This window comes from Podarcis liolepis (assembly GCF_965112155.1).
Source record: "Podarcis liolepis genome assembly, chromosome: 2".
Lineage (NCBI taxonomy): Eukaryota > Metazoa > Chordata > Lepidosauria > Squamata > Lacertidae > Podarcis > Podarcis liolepis.
In genome coordinates, this window is record NC_139555.1 from 63,868,868 (window position 1) to 63,890,805 (window position 21,938).

General features: G+C 43.0%; 1 protein-coding gene across 2 annotated transcripts in view; it reads right to left on the minus strand.

The window, feature by feature from the left end:
• GLRA1 (glycine receptor alpha 1) overlaps positions 1-21,938 on the minus strand; it is an 82,877-nt gene that overhangs the window by 16,001 nt on the left and 44,938 nt on the right. For both annotated transcript variants that reach the window (XM_083488453.1, XM_083488454.1), the window contains exons 3-4: positions 20,628-20,695; positions 3,745-3,968 (exon numbers count right to left, since the gene is read on the minus strand). In XM_083488453.1, coding sequence (XP_083344579.1) covers positions 3,745-3,968; positions 20,628-20,695 — 292 coding nt within the window. The remainder of the gene's footprint in view (positions 1-3,744; positions 3,969-20,627; positions 20,696-21,938) is intronic.

Below are 21,938 nucleotides of genomic sequence, written 5' to 3' on the forward strand. Positions count from 1 at the left end.
GGGACATACAGGGCAGCCGACAACTAACTCATTCTGTCTGCACAAGGATTTTTTAAATTACACAGCAGAAGGTTTGCCCCTTGCCTTCATTTTTCAGGTGCCCTATGCTCTGGAGGGTTTTGAGGAAACCTATAAAAATTGAAGGGGGTGCATAGTGGGGAGGGTGGGAAGCCCTACTGCAACCGGCAGGAACTCTTGTGCTGATGGAATGAGTGGGTTGGATACCACCCATAGCTCTGATCTATGGGTGGAATGACTAAGGGGCTCAGGAGGAATGGCAGATGGAAAGACTGCTGTCGCTGTCTCTCAAAATCTGTCACATGGCATGAGACATGTGATAGGGTTGACCTTGGAGAGGTCCAACCCAGCTGATCCCTGATCTGTTCAATGTACGATGATGAGCAAAAGGGCTAACACATTCCTACGGAAGACGCTGCCCCCTCTCATTGGGGTCCTTTCAGTCCCTGCAATGGCCCCTGTTTTAAAAAATATATTTTTTGTTTGTTTTTCTGCCATTCATTTGAGGATCACAGGGCAGTTTGCAATATAAAAACACAAAATTACATAACATAGTAACGAACAAAAACAACACACATGGATTAAAAGGTCATAGATTGTTTAATTAGCCAGAGGCCTGGGAGAAAAGGAATGTTTTTGCCTGGCACCTAAAGGTGTTGAACAAAGGTGCCAGGCAAGCCTCTCCCAGTATCCCCCATCCTGCTTAGGGAGCACAGGGGTGCAAGGAAGAAAGGGGGGCAAGTCCCATTGCACGAGCAGACCTCACCCCCCACCAAACATACTCAATTTAGCACACACAACAACTTGACTCCATAGGACTTTCTTCTGAGTAGGCATGACTAGGGTCATACTGTAGATCACTCCACCTTTCCCAACAGCAACCTCCATGAGTATTGCTCCTCCGTACACCTTTCAGACACGAGAGGTATGAGAACACATGTCTCTCACCTCTCCAAACAGAACTATAAATGGTAGGTCACCTTTGGTGGCAGTTGTTTTATTACCTACCTATTGTTAGCTGGAGAGCATTTCAAACAGCTGTGTGAATTAAAGCTTTAGGTTCCCAAAGAGCTGGGCTACGTGCTTGGACTACGGCTTTGCTGTCTGCTGCTTGAACTGAAGCCACCTCCTGGGTTTCCTCCCCCCTTCCTTTTTTGTCTGCATTACTACACTGGCTGTTTATTCTGTTCCTCGGCACACCAGCACGACACCTGCGACATGAGCCAGGTGTCCCCGTGGGATGTGCCCCTGTGCATTTTGGGATTGCACTGCAAGGCTTCAGCGAGCCAGAGTTTGCAAACATTGCACGAGTTCACAGAAAGGTAGTCTTTAGAATCTATTGTCAGCGCTTTCCCTCTCTAGCATTAGGCTGCACTTAACAGGAAAATTGCATATTCTTAATTGCATTCTTTTTAGGAGAGCGGGGAGGCGGCGGGAAGGGAGGTTCGGAGGTGGCTAGAATGGATTATTTCCAAATTGAAATCAGTGCGGTTATCTCAGTTCACATAGCATTAATCTGAAATCCAATGACCCAGAAATAACTGTGTTGAGAAATGGTGGGGGGAAAGCCAGATCTATCTGGTTCTACTGTGTGATTTGCCCTCTCTCGAAATAATTTTCATTCTCCTCCAAGCAAAGGAGACTGAGCTGGAACATCTTTCAAACTGTAATATACCAGTGTGCGGAGAATCCCCTTATATATTCCCAAATTGTACCAAATTTTCAAAGAAGTGCTGCTGCAAAGGGCAGCACTAATGTCTGTCGCATGTTCTCTAGAATTTTTTTCTAGAATCTCTGTGGTCCACTGAGGTATTGCCATTTTACAAAGCAAGACTACGTACAGTAGTACCTCGGGTTACGAACTTACTTTGTTCCAGAGGTCCATTCTTAACCCGAAACAGTTCTTAACCTGAGGTGCGCTTTTGCTAATGGGGCCTGCCGCTGCGCAATTTCTGTTCTCATCCTGGGGCAAAGTTCTCAACCCGAAGTACTACTTCCAGATTAGTGGAGTTTGTAACCCAAAGTGTTTGTAACCCGAGATACCACTGTACTCAGGATTTTGTAACAGTGAATCAGGCACGATGAATCATGGTAAAGTGATCCTGAATATGCCTGAAGTTTACACACCAAGGGTGGGAAACCTGCTCCAGGCTGTGATTGGCCTTCTGGGTCTCCTCCTGACCATCAGCTGTCTGGCAGGGAGCAGCTGAGAGGTCAAAGGGTAAAGTGTGCAACTGCAGTTCCTTTGTCTGCAAGACAATCAAGGCAGAGGGAAAAGTGTCTTGGCAGAGAGGCAGATGTGTTGCTTACAAATACTCAAAAAGTCATATATGAATTTTGCAATTGCATGCATGTAGTTTTTGGGATGCACATGCATTTTGAAAGTTGAGGTCTGAAACAGTTGTATGGCAGCCCTTGCAGTTTCGCCGTGTGTTGAGCTTATTTGATGGATTCTGCTTGAAATTACTGAGTTGCTTTTTGCATTTCGCACAGTCAGGAGATATAAAGGGTGCTAGAGAGCATCTCCTGCCCACCACCATTCACAAACCTTGGGGGAGAGGGGGAAAGGCTATGGAGAAAACGAAAAGGAAAGCTTCAGTGTATCTGTTTACATGGCAAATAGTTTTGTGCGGGTGTATATGTGTATGCAATTGTGTGCCTTCTTTTGGCTCTCACTCCATGCACCACTTGAATGCAACCCCTGAGCTCTTTCTACTAGGAAGCACAGCTCCTAGCACCCCATCCCCTCTACACAAACCTACTTTGGTGGCATTTTTGTTGGAATAGATATGCATGGGATATTGCTGCATGTGTTTTTTTCTATAGAACCTAAGAGGCGCCATGCCCAGTCTGACTAATGTGTCATATGTTAAAGAAATCTAAGATAGTGGAAAAGTTTAGTTCAGCCCCTGGCACACTGGCCCTATTGTTTGCCCTTCTGATATAGGAACAAATCTTGGTGCCTGCTGGACCACGCCTTGTTGTCAGTAACCCTAGCCATCTTAGATCTTGTTAATTCATGTAGTGAAAGAGCAAACAATTATCTCAGGGCTGAATTGGCCATTAAGCAAAATAAGCGCTATACAGTCATACTTCATGTTATGTCCGCTTCAGGTTACATGTTTTTGTCTTGCATCCTACGGCAACCCATAAGTACCAGAATGGGTTACTTCTGGGTTTCGCTGCTCGCGCATGCACAGAAGTGCTAAATTGCACTGTGCGCCTGCGCAGACACAGTACTTCGAGTTGCGGGCTTTTCACGTTATGGATGGGCCTCTGGAACAGATCCTGTCCGTAACACGAGGTACCACTGTAATTTTCCATTGCCAAATTTACCATGGAACACATGGGGCAGCTGAACCAGGTTCCGCAAAAAAGGCTCCCACAATACGTGTGTCATAAGTTCAGCGCAACAAAAAATGTAGAAACAAGATTCAGTCATGCTGAACTTTATACAATAACTGTAGAAGACAATATTTTACGGTTTATTATTGTTTATATTTCAAATTAGATTTCTATGGGGGCACCAAAATCTTTTAAGTGCTTAGGCCTTCTAAAGGTCTTAATTCAGCCCTGAAATATCTTCACATGATTTCATGCTTTTGCAATATACTTTTAAATGGAACATTACTCCAGAATTCATGTTGCAGTCTAGTTCAAGATTCAACATGTGAAGGACCCACACCCTGGAGACTTGCGAAGGGTCTCCATGCTTCCTTTTCTCACCTGATACTGTACAGGACATTCCCATTTCTGGCGATGCGCAGAAGTTTGTTATCTGTGGTGATCTCATGGAAATGAGCCCCCTTTTCATTAGCAAAGAACAAATCAGGTTTCCAGATGGAGTCCAACATGGATGGGTCCAAGTCCAAGGAATCATCTGGATACTCGTTGTATGCCAGCCGGGGGTCATTCCACTGCTGCCGCAAGAAAATATTCACTCTGTAATCCTGCATGGAAGAAAGAAAAGGAAAGTTATGGGATGCCCCAAGGAAGGTATCAGAAATGACCAGAAACCAGAATGCTAAATGCGGCAGTAAGGGCACTGAAAAGCAGCTGAGACTGAATGAACAAAAGCAAATGCAAAGTCTTTACTACTGCTAGGGTCAGGGTCTTTCTCTGTGAGTTTCGCTGCTGGTGCTATTTCTTCAGGAAGCGCCTGTATTTTTAGCTCTGTAGCCAAAGGGGTTATCACAGGGCAAACAGCTGCAGCCGACGCCTGTTCCATGCTGCGATTTTCAGACCATCCATCGACAGACCAGGGCTGTGGTTTATCAAGACTGAAGAGGGGATATTATCCAGGCTCATGGAAGAGGCACTGCAGGATCCTCTCCCAGGTTGGGCTGGGGTCACACAATGATGAAATACCTCTTCGGTATATTGAGAATGTGCAGAGGATGGAAGGTAGTTCTTGGGAGTATTCCACATGTTTCTCAAGATTAATGGTAATTTCCAGAGTCTTTTAGAAGCAAGCAAGCAAGCAAGCAAGCAAGCAAGCAAGCAAGCAAGCTATTCTACAGTTGAATTTCATAACAGCTCTATGAGATCAACTCTGTTTTGCACATGGGTCTCCCATGGCCAAGATCTGGGGATACTAAGGAGGTAGAAGATTGGGCAAGGGAATGGCTTGCAACAGAACAAAGCCCAGAAGACAGTGCTCAGCCAGAAGGCTCTGTGAGAAGAAAGCCCCATTAACCAGCACTTTTGCTACCTCCCCAACCCAAGAAAGTTGCCCCGTCCTCCTCTGAAGACTGCCTACAAACTCTCAGTAGAACAGGAGCCCCCATCCCCATCACTGCCTGAAGAATCAAGCACTGATAACTTTCCCAGAGGGTGTGAAGCAGGAAACCTTGACCTACCTCTACAGCTCATTTGAAGTTCTGATTGTCTCCAGACCTTTCCTGGAGCAGCATCCTAGCTTGCTTGCTGCTGTATCCATCTCAAATTTCCCTCAGCTCCATGTGGAGCTGTCCATGGTTCTAGTTACAGATAGGTAGCCGTGTTGGTCTGCCATAGTCAAAATAAAAAAATGCCTTCCAGTAGCACCTTAAAGACCAACTAAGTTAGTTCTTGGTATGAGCTTTCGTGTGCATGCACACGTATCTGAAGAAGTGTTCAGTTTTTATTTTGTCCATGGTTCTGTCTCTGTGCCCTGACCCTTGTCCCACTTGCCTCCTCCTCTCTAGAACAGGATAAAGGGGCAATCAAAGTTGAGAGTGTGTGGCTTAGTCAATATCATCCATGCATCTGCTTTGGCTGGACTAGATAGGCCACTGGCCTGATCCAGCAGGCTCTTCTTATGTCCTTATGACTGTCAGAGAGTGTGTGTTGGTACTGCAGGCTACATGGAAACTCCAGGAGACTGTAAAGCACTGAACTGCAGCTGCTGGGAGAAATGGTGGGAGGACTATTGTGTTTTCATGGGCATTGGGTTTGCCATTGTTTCAAAGCAGGGTGCTGGATGATGAACCTTTGAACTGATGGAGCTTTCTTCTTCTAGTGGCTTGGAGAACTGCATTTCTGATGAGCTTCCATTGCCACTTCAAGACATTTTTATGCACCTGGGTTGACCGGGTTACCTCTGATCTGTGGATTTTCATGCTGTCATGTTGCAGATTTTTATTATGTTTTCAGATGTTCTACTTTTTGTTTGATTGCTTTGTTGTTGTATTGTCAAATTTGTATTGATCTTTCTAAAAAAACCCTATATTTTTTAAAAAGAATGAAAGTGCTACAGTATATGAAATAGGTGAAATAAATTAAGTACGGTAAATAAATAATCTAGGATGGCTTTTATATTCTTACTTTTAAATATTCTTCAGGTAGATCTTTACAGGTATAACAGGGAAGTGTGCCTTCAATATTTTATCAGGTAAAACACAGTGTTCCTCAGCTATCAGACCTTTGCAAAATTCTCCATCAGACCATACTAATTTCCTTTTCAAAATATGTTACTTGCTCATTTTTTTTAAAGTTTCTACTGTTATTTCAAACTAGCATGATGTCTCAGGAAGAGAGTGCAAGCCTGCATGCATGAGGTTCTGGGTTTAAGTTCTGATGGCTTCAGGCAGCAGAACAGCGAAAACTATTGCTTGAAGTCTCACAAAGCTGGGCTTGAGATCCTCAGTCAATAGTCCAGATTATACTCCTAGAGTAGATGGCCAGAATATACTCTGCAGTATTTCATCCTCCAAGAGAATAGTAGTTAAATCATATACAAATCAATGAACAAATGTTCATGTTGCACATTATTTTTTTAAAATAGGAAATAATAAACATCTGGGAAATTTTTTCTTTTTAATCATCAGGATTTTTTTATATAAAAAATAAATTTTAAACAAATGTCCACATTGCATAGTACGGTATTTAAAAAAGAAAACAAGCAGCATCTGGAAGATGCTTCCAAAAAACATGAGAATTTTTTAAAACATCTGTTAACGGGATCTAATTTGAAATGTTCCAAATATACACATATTCAGCCTTAAGCTGTGCTTCTAATATAAGGAATGATTTCAGGCATGTGATACCAGAGCCAGTGTGGTGTAGTGGTCAGTGTCCGATTAGGATCTGGGAGATCAGGGTTCAAATCCCCACTCAGCCATGAAGCTTACTGGATTACCTTGGGCCAGTTCAGTCTAACCTGCCTCACAGGGTTGTTGTGGGAATTGAATGAGGAGAGGGAGAACCACGTATGCTACCTTGAGCTCCTTGAGGGGAAAGGCAGGATATAAATGCAATCCATCCATCCTCTTCAGGGTTTGCCCAATGCATGTGAGGATGTTGTGAGTAGACCCAGTCTTCATGCCTCCCCCATTTGAGCCCTCACAGATTCTTTTTTCAGTGCCTAAAGATTGCAGGCCACAATGTGACAGAATGGAAAACAAAAACAAAGCCAGCAGAAGAAATGAGTTGAACGAAGGAGCCCTTAGAGATGTCATGGATAGGGCGTTGGTCTTCGATCTGAACCCAGCCAGGAAACTCACTGAGCAGCCCTATCAAACAACCTCACAAGACTGTTGTGAGGATAAAGCGAGATAACTGGCATAGCTCAGTGGCTAAAGATATGAGTGGAAACATCTCAGGTTCAAGCCCCACCATCAAGAAAGAATCCATAGGATGGCCTTAGGGAAGCCAGCCTCTCTTTCCCTCTCCATCTGAAAATAAGGAGGTAATGATACTAATTTCCTTTACAGGGCTGTAATCACGTATATGAAGTTCCTCGAACATTCAGATATTCCACAGAAATGCCAGGGATGGGTGTTCTAATCCAATATATTCTGCCTGAGCAGCCCCGAGGAGAACAGAGATACAAATTGTGTAACAAATAAATTCTTTTTGTGGGAAGAGTCGTAGCTCAGCGGTAGAGCGTCTACTTTGCTTGCCAAGTGTCCCAGATTATTTGTTTATTTCATTTATAAATCACTTCCCATGAGGCAACCTGAAGCAACTCACAATAAAAACGCATATAAAACAGTTACAAATATAAAAGACACTAATACAATTGCATATGCATAGTTTAAGACAAGGACAGTGCTTGCATGGAATCACTACCCACCCAATACAGATGTCAACTGGGGTAAAGTCAGTTAAATTCCTGGCATCTCCAGGTACAGCAGAGACTGTCCCCCATCTGAAACCTATGAGAGTTGTTGCAAGCTAGTGTGGACAATACTGAGCTAGATGGACCAGTGGGCTGTCATATAAGGCAGCTTGCTTTGTTGTGTCTTATGTTGTGTCTTAAGGGACATGGGTGGTGCTGTGGTCTAAACCACTGAGCCTCCTGAGCCTGCAGATCAGAAGGTTGGCGGTTCGAATCCCAACAACAGGCTGAGCTCCCGTTGCTCGGTCCCAGCTCCTGCCAACCTAGCAGTTTGAAAGCATGCCAAAAAAGTGCAAGTAGATAAATAGGTACCACTCCAGTGGGAAGGTAAACAGTGTTTTCATGCGCTGCTCTGGTTTCAGTGTTCCATTGCACCAGAAGCGGCTTAGTCATTCTGCCCACATGACCCAGAAAAACTGTCTGCGGACAAACGCCGGCTCCCTCAGCCTGTAAAGTAAGATGAACGCCGCAACCCCAGAGTCGTCTGTGACTGGATTTAGCTGTCAGGGTCCTTTACCCTTTTTATGTTCATAAATACTCAAATTCTGGTCTGGGGCAATATGCTGATTCCATCTCCCTTCATAGTATTTAGCTTTCTTCCTGTGCCAAAGAAGAGAAGGACATGTGGTGTGTGTGTGTGTGTGAGAGAGAGAGAGAGAGAGAGAAAGAAAGAAAGAAAGAAAGAACGAACGAACGAAAGAGTACACAAATGGGGCTGACCCTATTAGAGATCCCTGTTGTTCATAGGGATGTCCCATCCAGCTGCAAACCCAGACAGTACTGCAGACTTTATGGGCTTGCTCTCTAATTTAATGGAAACTTGTCTCGCCCGTGCTATTGAGAATGACATTTGCTTCACTGTCTCATGTCTTATAGCTCCCCTGTGTTGTCGCCAGGCCAAGCCAAGCCAGACCCTTTCCCTGGACAATAGGTGGTAGCTCTGGTTTCCTTTGTCTGACCAATGGCTTCCCTTTGCCATCTGCCCTCCTGGGCTTCGCGTGAGAGAAGAAGCCCTTTTCGCAAACAAAGAAGGCGATAAAAGCTCCCGGTCCCTTCCTTCATTTGCATTTTCAATGTGCTTGAGGAATGGCAGGTCATAAACCAATTTCACTGCCCTTGACCAAATTAATTGTTAGGATTAGGATTTATGGTTTTTATTTAGTGCTTTTCTTACTTGGGATGACCTGAAGCAGTGAGTCAGACGCTGATAATAAAGTGAAGGTGTGTGCAGAAGCCATTATATGTGTGCTCACTAGTAACTAATACATAACCGCAGACAGAAGCAGCTGATCTTTTCTCTTAATGCAAATCAATGGTGCTTAGAATTACTGCCTATTTTTGGAAATTTGCCCTCAGCTAGAGGTGTGTTGAAAACCGTCGTGAAAGCAACCTTGAATGTGCACGACAGAGGAGTTCCCCAAAACTGGAGATAGGTTTATAAATGTGGAGCAAGGTGGCAATTGAACAGCTGGAGCTTAATGGAATTTGCTCCAGATATTCTTGGAACAAAGTTGCCAGCTTATTTACAGTATTCATACATTTATAAACTGTCTTTCATTATAAAACAACAAGGCAGCTTACAGAATGGAATCAATACAAAACAGGAAGACCCTAAAAGCACAAATACCAGAATTTCCTACAGAGGTGGTACTAAAAAAGCTACAGAATGCAGTCAGGCATAGGCAAGTTTTAACCAATTACCCTTGGTGCCTACTGCATATCTATGGGAATGTCATTCCACAGCATGGTGGCCACTGCAGAGAAGACCCTTCATTGAGCTGCCGCTAAACAGGTCTCCTCCAGGCATGAAATGACTAGGAGGGTCTCTCCCAAGCATCTCAGTGAACAGGCTGGATTGCTCTACTTTCCTATGGACCACATCAGCGAGGCTGAGATGGGGGTCTTGTCATCTGGGCAGCCCAGGAGCTCCATACACATGCAAAAGGCTTACGCCCTGGGGAGGTTGTTTCAGAGTTGCTAACACAGCAGTTTGACTTCACCCCTGGTGGTGCACTCCACTGTCTCTCGAGACAGATGGATGACAACAACAATAATAAATAAAGAGACTTGGCCACCATGTTACTTGCCTTGGTAACCGAGTTATTGTAACACACTTTACACAGACCTGTCTTTGAAGAGGATTCAGCAACCATTGCTGGTCCAGAATATGGCAGTCAGGTTCCTAGTTGGACTAGCCAGTCATTCCTAAAGCCTTTATTAAGGCAAGCATGTGCCTTTATTAAGGCAAGCATAGCTCTACCACTGAGCAACTGTCCTTCAGCAGACTTTGCTACTCACAGCTAATGTCTATAAATCTCCTGAGGTTTCTGCCAGGGACCTTTCGGTGTAGAAGTCCTGCCTCTCATTGGCTCTGGCCTCGCCTATTTCTATTCTTCCTGCTTGAAGCGCCACCAGTCAGAACTGGTTTCAGTCCGCTGCTCTGGAGACAAGCGATATTCCTAGTTCCTGGATGTGTAACCCTACGGCCAGTACAGGAGTGTACCAAGGTTACTGGGGCTTCTGGTATTCCCTGCAGTGCACTATACAGTAGCAGCAGGAAAAGAAGATTATTTCTTTAAATAAATGAATGAAAACCACTTAAGATTCCCATAATTGTAACCATCAAGCCCTTATGTACCAGGCACAAGCTTATGATGCAAAACTATATTATCCTGTGGGCAGATCCAGGGTTTGATTTCTACTAATATCCAGTGTACTGTGCAGAAATGTTCTACCTGCAGGAAAGATACCAGTTGCTTGGAATCAACTAAATTCCAAGCAACTGGTAAGCCAGCTCCTCAGAAGTTGGGAGAGCACAGTGGGGCTTAGGCCTTGCTTGCGGGTTTCCCACAGACTGCTGGTTGGCCGATATGAGAACAGGATACTGGACTACATTGGTCCAGCAGGATCTTCTATGTTCTTAAGGACTTCTGACTGGGGTGTATGCTGAACTGCATTAGGCAAACATCTTCACATCCTTCTAGCACAGTTAATATCCTTATAGAAATTCACGACGTGTTTGCCTTTATAAAGTCCACCTGTCACCACAGGCGCTTTTGCAGTGCTAATGGCACCACATAACTTTCTCCTGCTGGCTCTCCACCTCCATTTGAACTTGAAAGTATGCCTCTTAGAGGCATGAATAAAATTTTATTCCCTGCTCTTTTGCGAGAAGGGCTGGGCTCCAAGAAGTCACCTTCACATGTTCTGGCTAATTACCCATTTCCTCCCCAAGGTAAGATATCTTTAGAAAACTGTTGAATAGCCGAAGACAGCCAATAATGGGATTGGCCTTCTGCACAACTAACCAGTCACGCAAGTCTGAAGTCGGGTAAGAAAGACATAGTTAAAATAGGGGCAGGCGGAATGGGCAACTTTGAAGAGAAGAGGCTCGATTCTCTATGGACAGCAGCTACCTGAGCAAATCAAATGCATTGATTCCCTCCCCTTTCTGTTTGTGAAAATCAGTGATGGCTGCAGTCAGTGAAAATCAATGTAATTGGCCTAACAGGCAGAAAGAAAAAGACTCTTTTGCTTATTCAGCTGCAAACCGGCTGAACGCCGGCAGGTCAGCCCTGGTCCTGTGCCTATTTCATGTAAAGCATGAAATAAATCTAGCTGGAGAGGAATTCCAGCAGGAGCTGCTTGATGTTTATTGCCTTGAATGATGAAAAGGTGCAAGGGTGATTTGGGAAAGCAAGGATTTTATGGCTTGGGGAACTAAGCAGGCTTTGAATAAATGGAGGTTTGAGCAGAGTCCTTAACCGTGGGAGATCGAAGGAAGATACCAGGTACCATTTGGGAAAGGGCTGGAGCTCAATGGTAGAGCATCAACTGCATGCAGAAGGCTCCAGGTTCAACCCTTGGTTTCTTCCAGGGTGGATTTGATTTAAATAACACTTTAAATCACTAGTCAGTAAAACTTGATTTAAATCTTTTTTTTTTTTTTACAGAAAGACTCATTCTTGCTGGTATAATTTTAATATTTACAACCAAATGAAGGTTTCATTTTTGGAACCATAAATTTTCAGAGATGTTTTTACAGTTCTATAAAAAATTACTGATCTGGTTATACTATAAGAAATACATAGACTGATAATTATGAAATTATTGTGAGGTTTAATAAGTTAACTGTTTATATTTGGACAACTTTTCTGCTGTACTTTATTGGAGGGAGAAAAAAAATCCACTGCCACCATACAATTTCTCTTCTCATCCTGAGGTAAAGTTCTTAACCTGAGGTATTACTTCTGGGTTAGCGGAGTCCGTTACCTGAAGTGTTTGTAACCCAAGTTGTTTGTAACCCGAGGTACCACTTTACTGAGCTAGCTGGACCCATGGCCTGACTCAGTAGAAGGCAGTTTTCAATGCTCCTATGGGCCTTCCAAAGGGAAGGCTGATTTTAGTGGGATTATTATTATTATTAGTTATTAAATTTGTGTGATTCTATACAATGGAATGACTCCAGAGTAAGGGCATTTTCACACATGAAACTGAAATTGGGTTGTTTGATAACAGGAACATAAAAAAATGACATCTCCTAGGCTGGACATCTGACTCCTTGGACTGTACTATCTTATGACCCCATGGTGGAAGGTCGTGTGGATCCAGAATTGGCCTCCACAGTCACTTATGGACTCACTGTTAAAACCCTGTTTATAGAAGACAATCTTACTCGGTTACGAGTGATTGCCAAAGAAAAAGAAGAAGACTATCTTATATTAACAGCACTCAAACATGACATGTGTACAGTGAGAGAGGTTCAGGCGAAACCTCTAATGTCACTTGGGGCTGCAACCCTAGTACATTTATTATATTATATTCTCTATTTATTAAATTAATGAATTAATTTTATAATGGAATGATTTTTAGAATGTTGTACTATTTTATTGTTGTTAGCTGCCCTGAGCCTGGCTTCGGCTGGGGAGGGCGGGATATAAATAAAATTTATTATTATTATTATTATTATTATTATTATTATTATTATTATTATTATTATTATTATTACATTTTACAATCTCCCTTCAGCACTTATGTACAGGGTGGTGTACAAACTAAAGCAAAAAATGATCACACCACCATAGATAGGACCATAAAATATAAATCTATAAAATCCAATCAAAACAGCTTTAAATGACAGTAAAGCACTTCTCTGGTCTCGATGAAATCTGGATGAAAACAGCAGAATTCACTTCAGAGGAAACATGAATAGGATTGCACTTTAGGTTATTTTAGGCATGCACTGCCCTGGTCAGCAACGTAGAAATTATTTAATTTCTTATTGAACAACATTTGAATTCTTTTTTGTTTGAGGAATCAAATGTCTTGAGTTATCTCTGGTTCTATGGTCCACATACATACCATACATTTAAATCACATGGCTTCGTCCAAAGTGCCCTTCAAAGTGTAGTTTACTTCTCTTTATAACTACAAACCCCAGCCTCCTTAACAAACATTTTCAGGTCACTTCTGGGTTCAGTGTGATGTGTGTGTGTTTGCAGTCAAACACATATTGAAAGGGCGTTGCTTGCATACTTCCTGGGGAGCTGCAGTCAATGTCCCTAACAAGAACACCAGCATAATGTTATATCTGTGCAAGCCTAAGTTGCCTTAGTGGATTAGTTTGAATCCATTTCTCTCTTGCGATGCACAAAATTACAACTGATCCCTGAGGCCAGAAATAGCAATTATCTTGGCGAACTTGTATATCCAAACCAATGTAATGAGAACGCAAGGGCAGGGGGCAGATTTATGGGAAGGGTTTGGTAAGCCTGTTCCTCCTACAGCTGTTGATTCTTCTCAGGTAGAAACCTTGCCCCATTCCTGCTTTCTTCTCAGACTGGCTTCTCAGTCTACTTTTGGAACATGACTGGGGTTGGGTAGTGAATGACAGCATGGGATCATTTGCTAGAGAATTCACAAATAAGGGAAAGAATAAGCAGCTCCCTCATGTCTCTATGCACATGTATCCACAGAGTGAGCCTCCTTCCACCACAAAGTTAGGCTTGAAATAAACATTCTTTATACTTGCGCTTGCTCTCTCTCTCTCTCTCTCTCTCTCTCTCTCTCTCTCTCTCTCTCTCTCTCTCCTCTCTTGTGTACTTCTTCCATGGGCCAAAAAAGGGGAGCCAATCCACATTAGAGTTAAGGAAATCCATGGTTGCAAATTCTGTCTTTCCTCATAACTTCTAGCACTATCCTCATCATATATGACCTGACTGTTCTTTCTTCTGAATGCTCTGATAAGCTTCTTCTCATTTTTTGAGACTTGTGGCTAGTAAGCGGAAAGTTGCCTATTATGACCCATTTATCTCCCCCCCACAGTCCATTCTTTGATTGAAAAGTTTGTGCGCAGATGACTCCTAACCATTATTTTCGGTTATTTCCAGCCTCTGGTTTCTGGTGCCCTTTATATTAATCTCTGTAGCTGCTGTGGGTTGCACTGCAGTCTCCTATAAGGTTACATTTGATTTAACCTTTTGAAGTGAGATGGATAGCATATGAGATTTCTTTAAATAGATCAAATTATATATAGATCATATAGATACAAAAGGGCATAATAGAATGAGGATTCCAAATGTCAGCTCTTGATCTTTAATTTAAGCTTGCATTGGTAACTTTTGCTACCAACTTTGAAGTTACTTGGGAGGGGTGACCAGTCTGATATCCATTCATTATTTTGAGTCAAATATTTATATTCTGCTACTTAATATTTCCACCCCACCTTTCCACCATGGATCCTCAAGATGGCTTACAACAGGCATCCTCAACCTTTTTGGGCCACTGGGTACATTTGGAAATTTAAGAAACTGCTATGGGTAGCACAAAATGTCAATTTCACAGAAGAAAACTGGTGGTCCTCCAAGCCTCCCCACCCAACAAACAGGGAATGCATCTCTCTAAAGAAGCACAGGCAAAAATGCAGCAAAATTTCCAACCCCATTTAAAAATAAAAAATAGGAGGGCAGGGAAACTTGGCAGCCACTCTGTCCATGGACACCATTGTGGACCCCAGGCTTGCAGTAGCAAACATTAAAAGCAATCCATTGAAAAGTAAGTTGTAAAAGAAAAGCCAACAAAAGGACCATTTCCAACAGTACAGATCTGGCCACTTTTCAAGGGAACATAGAAATCTGCTTTCTCCTGAGTCAAACCATCAGTCCATCAAGCTTAGTGTTGTCTACATCACATGGCACTCCAGATGTTGTTGGACTCCAACTCCCATATTTCCTTACTATTGCCTAGGCTGGTTGGAGCTGATGGGAGTTCATCTGGAGGGCTACAGGTCTCCCATAAGTGGTCTACCCTGACTGGTAGCAGCTGTCACAGTTTCAGACAGGTGTCTTTCCCAGTCCCACCTGGAGATGCTGGTTAATTAAATCATGGATCTTATGCATTCAAGGCAGATGTCCTACCACAGGGGCCTCCTCTTTTGGAAGGACTTTCTGAGACCCAGGCACTGCATCAGTAAAACTGTGTCTTATGCTTCCACTTACCATACTTCAGACAGTGAGTGTGGGTGTGTGCTTGGGTTTCAGTTCTTGAGTGAAGCACCTGAGCAGGTTCATATGGAAAGAGGCAGACTTTTTAGAGCCTTAGAGCTTAAAACCATCTGGCTTGGCCCTGGAAGCAAATTGGTAGCAACCAGTACAGCTGAAACAGCCCTGTTGTGAATAATGCTTTACACTACACAGTAATCCAGCACCACACAATAATCTGGAAACATTTCTGAACATCTTTTAAAGAGAGCCCTATATACAGAATTTTACATATACCATGAAAAGGTCTGATTTCCCCAAGAAGGGACTTCGCTGGGACATCAGGAGAAGATCCTGAAAACTACCCAAGGCCACTATTCTAGGATAATGCTGGACCCAGGAGCATTCCCAAACTGTGAACCCCAAACAAGCTGAACCCCTGCATCTGGATCAGTAGAGCCTCAAATCAGACAATAGTTTGTCAGATTTAAGCTCCAGTCTGTTTACCTGGTCCAAATTTTACTTCTTCCGCATCTTCGAGGGCAGGTGAAAATGAGAGATGTTGTTGAGTGTCATCAGCCTGTTGATGACACAACTAAATCTCTGGACAAACTCACCCAGCAGTTTCCAATAGATGTTGGAAACATAATGGAACCTTGGCCAGGTGAAAGAGCCTTAGCACAATGTGTTCTTAATTCTCCCCTCCAGCAATGGCTGGAGTCACCAAAACATAATATATATATATTAATCCCAGTTCCATGGGATAGTTCAGAATGATGCCATAGCAAATTGCTTTGAAGATCACTGAGAGTTCTGGGTTTAAAAGGTTGTGCTCCCCCTGTCAATTTCCCAAGGTAGGTCTTCCACCCTTGTTTCACTCTCATATCCAGGCTAGAAGCAAGATTGATGATCCAGGCAATTGGTTTCCTTCAGGAATACCTGGAGCTGAGATCCCATTACATGCCCCATTACCTTGCCCAGGAATGGTGAATTGGAGACTGGAAATAGTTTTTTAGGTTGGGGCGATCCAGTGGAGGTTTTTTAAAAGAGAGGTCTCACAACGGCTTCCCCCATAACCTCCCTCAAGGAAGCATTTAGAATAGAACTTCAGCCACTCACAATGCCAGTTCTCCCTCTTCAATCAGTTGAGAAGGGCAAGAGACAGGAGTACAAATGGCCAGTTTCACCTCTCCAAAATAAATAAATAAATAAATCCAGTCCACATCCTTAGGTTACCCAAACTGTTTAGAACAGGACAAGAGGAAACCATTGGCATGTTCAGAGTTCCCACTCTGATTGTGATGTCTAAGTCAGAAGGGATGGGAGTGCAAAGTAATCCTGTTTTGGTTCTGCCTTATTTATTTCCTGTATAATAATACTGATAGGTTTAAATATTTTATTCTGTCTTTTTTTTAAACAAATCAAAGCAACTCACAAAATTGAAGACATTGCAAAATAAATTAAAAAGGGGGGAAATCAAGCAAAACTATGTGCGTGTGAATTTCCACTCATACAGAGGGAATTGCTCTTCCTTTTCTCCTTCCTGAAGTGGTCCATGTACCCCCAGAATCAGATCCATTGGGTCCCCCATCTCTCCAGAGCAGATTTTGAGGATATGCAGGGGGGGAGGCAAGGAAGATAAAGTCCTGTTGCATGAGTGGAGGTCCATTCTGCTTGCACATGGGCACCACTGAATGCAGCCCACTGTGACAACTGCACACAACAACACTGCATTATAACCCAAATCACTGCCACCTTAAAATTGAACCATACAATTGTTTTTAGAAAAGGAATGTCCTATAAGATGTTCTAAAACTAAACCAAGATTGGCATGGGGGGGAAATGGTCACAATTAAGGTGCCGCCAATATAAAGTCCCTGTTCCATATTGACTCCTAACTTTAAAGAAAGGTGATAAGCCCAAGGATATATAGGAAGATGTTCAGGGTGAGCTGTATAGGTTAAGGCCATCACCACTGAACTGGGTCCAGAAGCATTTAAGAGAAACCTGGCCTCATATGTCACAATTCCCAAGTAATAATATTGCTCTTGCAGACTTCTAACATGCCTATTCTATTTTCACATCGAACATCATTCCCTCTTTTCCCCACTACACATTCTCTGAAGAGCCTTTAACACCTGTGCTATATTAAGCTGACCGTAACGGTTTCCTGAAAAAGCGCACCCAATGAAAAATGTTTAATAAGGTATTTAATCTCACCATGGATAGTTGTACTTAGGAAAGAACAGCTGCAACTCAATCGTTCAGCAACATTAGCTATGCAGATAGGCAGTGGTGCCGCAGAAGGGTAGGAGCATATTGTCATTTTACATGCCTGCGTACCAGAGTCAAAATGCATATGCATCCCTTCCAGAGATTGAACAAGAGACCTTGGAGTGGACTGAGCTCTGGTACGTGTTTGTGAATATAGGAACAAAACAGGAATGGCGTTTTACCAGAAAAATAGAAACTGCCTCTGGTAAATACAAGACTGTTGAAACGTATCACACGTTCACATTTCCATATTCCCATAAAAAGTTACGTTGTGCACCAAAGGCCGCTTCCAAACATTTCCCGAGCGCAGCCAGCCACGTGCAGAACTTGTGACGCTACAAAAGCACAGGCGATGGCTTCCAAAACCTCATTGCCCAGAAAGTGCCTCAGCTAATGGAGCAGCCAAAGATGGGGTGGTGTAGGGTGGGGGGAGGCACTCCTGGGCGTCCCTAGAACCTGAATGTGGAAGAACAAGGTAGGACCTCCCAGCTCTGAACTTGGTTGACTAAGGATGGAGAAATGACACCAATGACAAGTCTGCCTCCCTCTCCTAGGAAATGATGGTATCTGGCTACCCCTACTTCAATGTAGATGGGTTCAGCTGCAGTGTGCTCATCCTTACTCATTCGGCTGCGGCTTCAGGACGCTGGCTGAACCAGTTCTGATGTTAAAAGATCTAGAATCATAGAATTATAAAGTTGGAAGGGACCTTGAGGGTTATCTTGACCTTGAGAGCCAGTGTGGTGTAGTGGTTAAGAGCGGTAGTCACATAATCTGGGTAACTGGGTTTGCGTCTCCGCTCCTCCACATGCAGCTGCTGGGTGACCTTGGGCCAGTCACACTTCTCTGAAGTCTCTCAGCCCCACTCACCTCACAGAGTGTTTGTTGTGGGGGAGGAAGGGAAAGGAGAATGTTAGCCGCTTTGAGACTCCTGAAGGGGAGTGAAAGGCGGGATATCAAATCCAAACTCTTCTTCTTCTTCTGTCTAGTCCAACCTTCTGCAATGCAGGAATCTCTCTCAACTAAATCTCAACTAGAAGTGTTGTTGCAACAATATTTCCTCGAACTGGTGACAGCCAGCCATCACTGCAGAGCTTGAAGGGAATGTGTTACCTTACCTGATAGGCAGTGGGACATAAATTGGCCAAGAGCACCACATTAAGATCTTTCAGTATTATGACTTTAAGATGGGTTTGCCTTCTGTACCCAATTATTCTGCATTGCAGGGGGCTGGACTTGATGACCCTGAGGTTCCCTTATAACTCTACAATTCTACGATTCTCCTCTGTTTCATTCATTTTCTACAGTAGCCTGCACCTTTCTTCCTAGCTGTATCTTCTCTTTTGTGAATTCCACTGAGCTGGAAACCATCTCCTAGAAACTCCCCCCTTGTGACATCTTTTTCATTACTCCCACTAATTTTTGATGAATACAGACCTGCTTCCCAGAGTTCCTGCTCATCTATTCTCCTGAGAATGCCTGCCCTTTATTGATGGCTCCTGCACTCCTTCCAGCTCCTATTATTCTCCTTTGGATTGTGCCCCAAACTGTGTTTGTGAACTCATTAGACCTTTGCATGTTGACATAATGATAGCTACTGATTTGTGTGCTGCAAAGACTGCCTCTAGTGTCTTTAAATGTCAACATTAATGTCTTATGTGTGAACTAAAATCCCCCAATACTGGCAGTTTAATGATCTTTCTAGATAAAAGCTGAAATTGTAATAACTATGTAAATTTCAGCCCAAGGGAAGCAGTATTCTCATAGTGATCCCAAAACAAAAGTGTAGGAGTCATCAGCCTCTGCTGGCTACATCTGTTTAGAAAACCAAAAGCTAAGAGTTTTAGTTTTCCACATGAAACTCAAAAATGACGTGAAAATACAATTGCAGTTCAATTTGGAAGTGACTGGTTTCTTGTTTTTGTATACTGAAAAGCTAATATGCTGCAAACGCTTTTCTGTCTGTCACCAGGAATGACTGACAACCTGCATTCCTTAATGAAAAATGGCGCATTTCAATTAAATACCATTATTAAAACTGGAAACTATCTTTCAAGAATTACAGCCATATCAGCTTCAGATGTCTGCTGACGCTTTATCTTCAGCTTCCTCTCAGACATGATAAGAAGTGAGAGCACTTTGTGACTTGAAAATCAAGAATGATGTGGTGCATATAGTGATGGGAGACTCTTTTCCATTTTGGTTTCTCTCAGTTTCTCATCTTTCCAATCTTTAGATGTGATCTTCTGCTAATGTACACATGACTTTATGCCATTTTGTACACATTTCTGCTAATCAATTCCCCCCCATGATGCATTTTTGTGTGTTATTTGCATGAACATATGCATTTTTAGACACATTTTATCCCACTAGATGCATTTCTGTATACCTCATTTGTTTGGAGAACTGAACTGCAAAATTCATAGGAAGTGTGAATTTCACAGAATGACTGTGTTTCAGTTCCTATATTGCTTCAGATTGCTTCAGTGTGAATTGGGCAGGCTCAACTTTAAATGCAAACTAATTCAAGTTTCTCCCCCCCCCCACTCCCTCCAGCACTTGCCACTTCAGTGTGGACAGCATTCCCAGCTTGCACCACTCACAGTGATCACATGAGCAAGTGTGTCTTTCTACCAAACTAATACGATAAGTAAAGTATGCAAATAACATATATGTATTTCATCACTCTCCCCTACAGAACAAAGGTGCTTTACAATAAGAAACAATCTAATCATGATTATAGAACTGCCCTCAACACAGCAACTGGTCAACATGGTAGGAGGGTTGGCGTTCTTACATCCCCCGAAGACTGGATGAATTTAAAATAGTGTTTAAATTGCATGTAAATCCATCCAAAGGGTTGAATATATTTTGAAACGTGTAGCACCCTTTGGAACTCTTGAGCTTTCTGGTTTTTTGTCTGGTTAGCAAAGCAGATTACATTGCCGTTAGCCAAGTTTGTTGTTGTGGTTTTCCCCAAACGCTGCTCTGGGAAGTAGCACAGCTTCCAAAGAAGCCTAGGTGCCCATTTCATTTGCAGCTTCTGTGTGGAGAGATTCTGCTCCTAACACAAAACCCTGACCCATCCTGTCAGCAGCGATGCAGTGGGCAGGGAGAAAAAGGGGGAAACATGGGAACAGAGAGATAAACACTTATCTTTTCTAGCGCGTGAAATGCAAATAACACATGCTGCTTATAGTACCTGTCTCATGACCTGGATACGGTATGCATAGGTTCCATATTTTGTTTTTACTCACCATAGTGGTTTCTGCAATAGATCCAAAGCTGTTGATGAAAATATTGCAGCTGACATTCACTGGAGGGCCTGCAAAACAAGTGAAGCTTGATCAGACGTTCTGTGTGCCACCTAGCAAAAGCAGACCCTGCATTCAGCAAGGGCTTGCACCACCTGAGCCTCAAGGTCTCTTCCCACTCGGATTTGATGATGCTACATGGGGGCCACAGTTTTGGAGGGAGAGATTCAAGCACATACTGGAGCTTTCGGTTTGTGAACTTAAAACAAATTACAGTAGAACCTCTACTTACGACCGCCTCTACTTGGGCCCGATCCAAGTCACAACCACAGCAAACCCGGAAGTAAATACCGGGTTTGCCGCAATTCATGCACATGCAGAAGCACATGCACACAATGGCGCTTCTACCAGAGACCCGTTTTGCCTAAAGGACGGGCCGCCAGAACGGATTATGGTGGTAAGTAGAGAGGTTCCACTGTAAAGGGTTTTATTGCCCCAGAGCAATAAATTCACTTCAAAATAAAAAGAACTGGCCATTTTGCGGTTTGAAAAGTGAGGGGGAAATGCATTGAAAAGTGTGATAGGAATGGATGAAGAAGATGTATGAACACCCTGAAAGCAGATTGCGATGAATGTTCCCCACAAACAAATCAGAATGAATGCTCAATGAAAACCAGATATAATCTAACCTCTATATAAGCTTTGTGCAAGCAAATCAGGATGAACGTGCAATAAGTAAGTTGTCTGGCACAAACCTATATTGATGTGATGTCTGTCAATCTGTTTTTGACATGGGATATTGTGTTAAGGGTTGCTGTTTTGTAATATGTTCTTAATATTTCAAAAAAAGGACCAAAAAACCCATACTGGCCAAACGTTTGCTTGTTCTTAAGAACATAAGGAGAGATGTGATGGATGAGATCAAAGGCCCATCATCCAGTCCTGCATCCTGTTTTCCCAGTGGTCAGCCAGGTGCCTAAGGGGGGGACTGCAAGCAGGACCTGAATATCACTTGTGACTGCCACCAACTCATATTTGTTGGTTGCATTGTGCACAAAGCTTACACATGTAGTAATTGTCCACATCTAAGCTTCCCATCCATGCGTTCAGTCTACATAGTTAGACCAGAGGGCTTTTATGCATGCCTCTGGAAGGTAGGGAAGAATTATATAGCCTAAGGACCCATCTGATGCTGTGGCCACTGTTTTCTGGTCAATTACAGTGTGTGTAGCTCAATGGGCTTTAAGGCTTGGATCAACCCAAGTGTTCAGAAAGGGAGCTGCTTTGTGCCCTATCTTCCTTTTGTGCCATTCA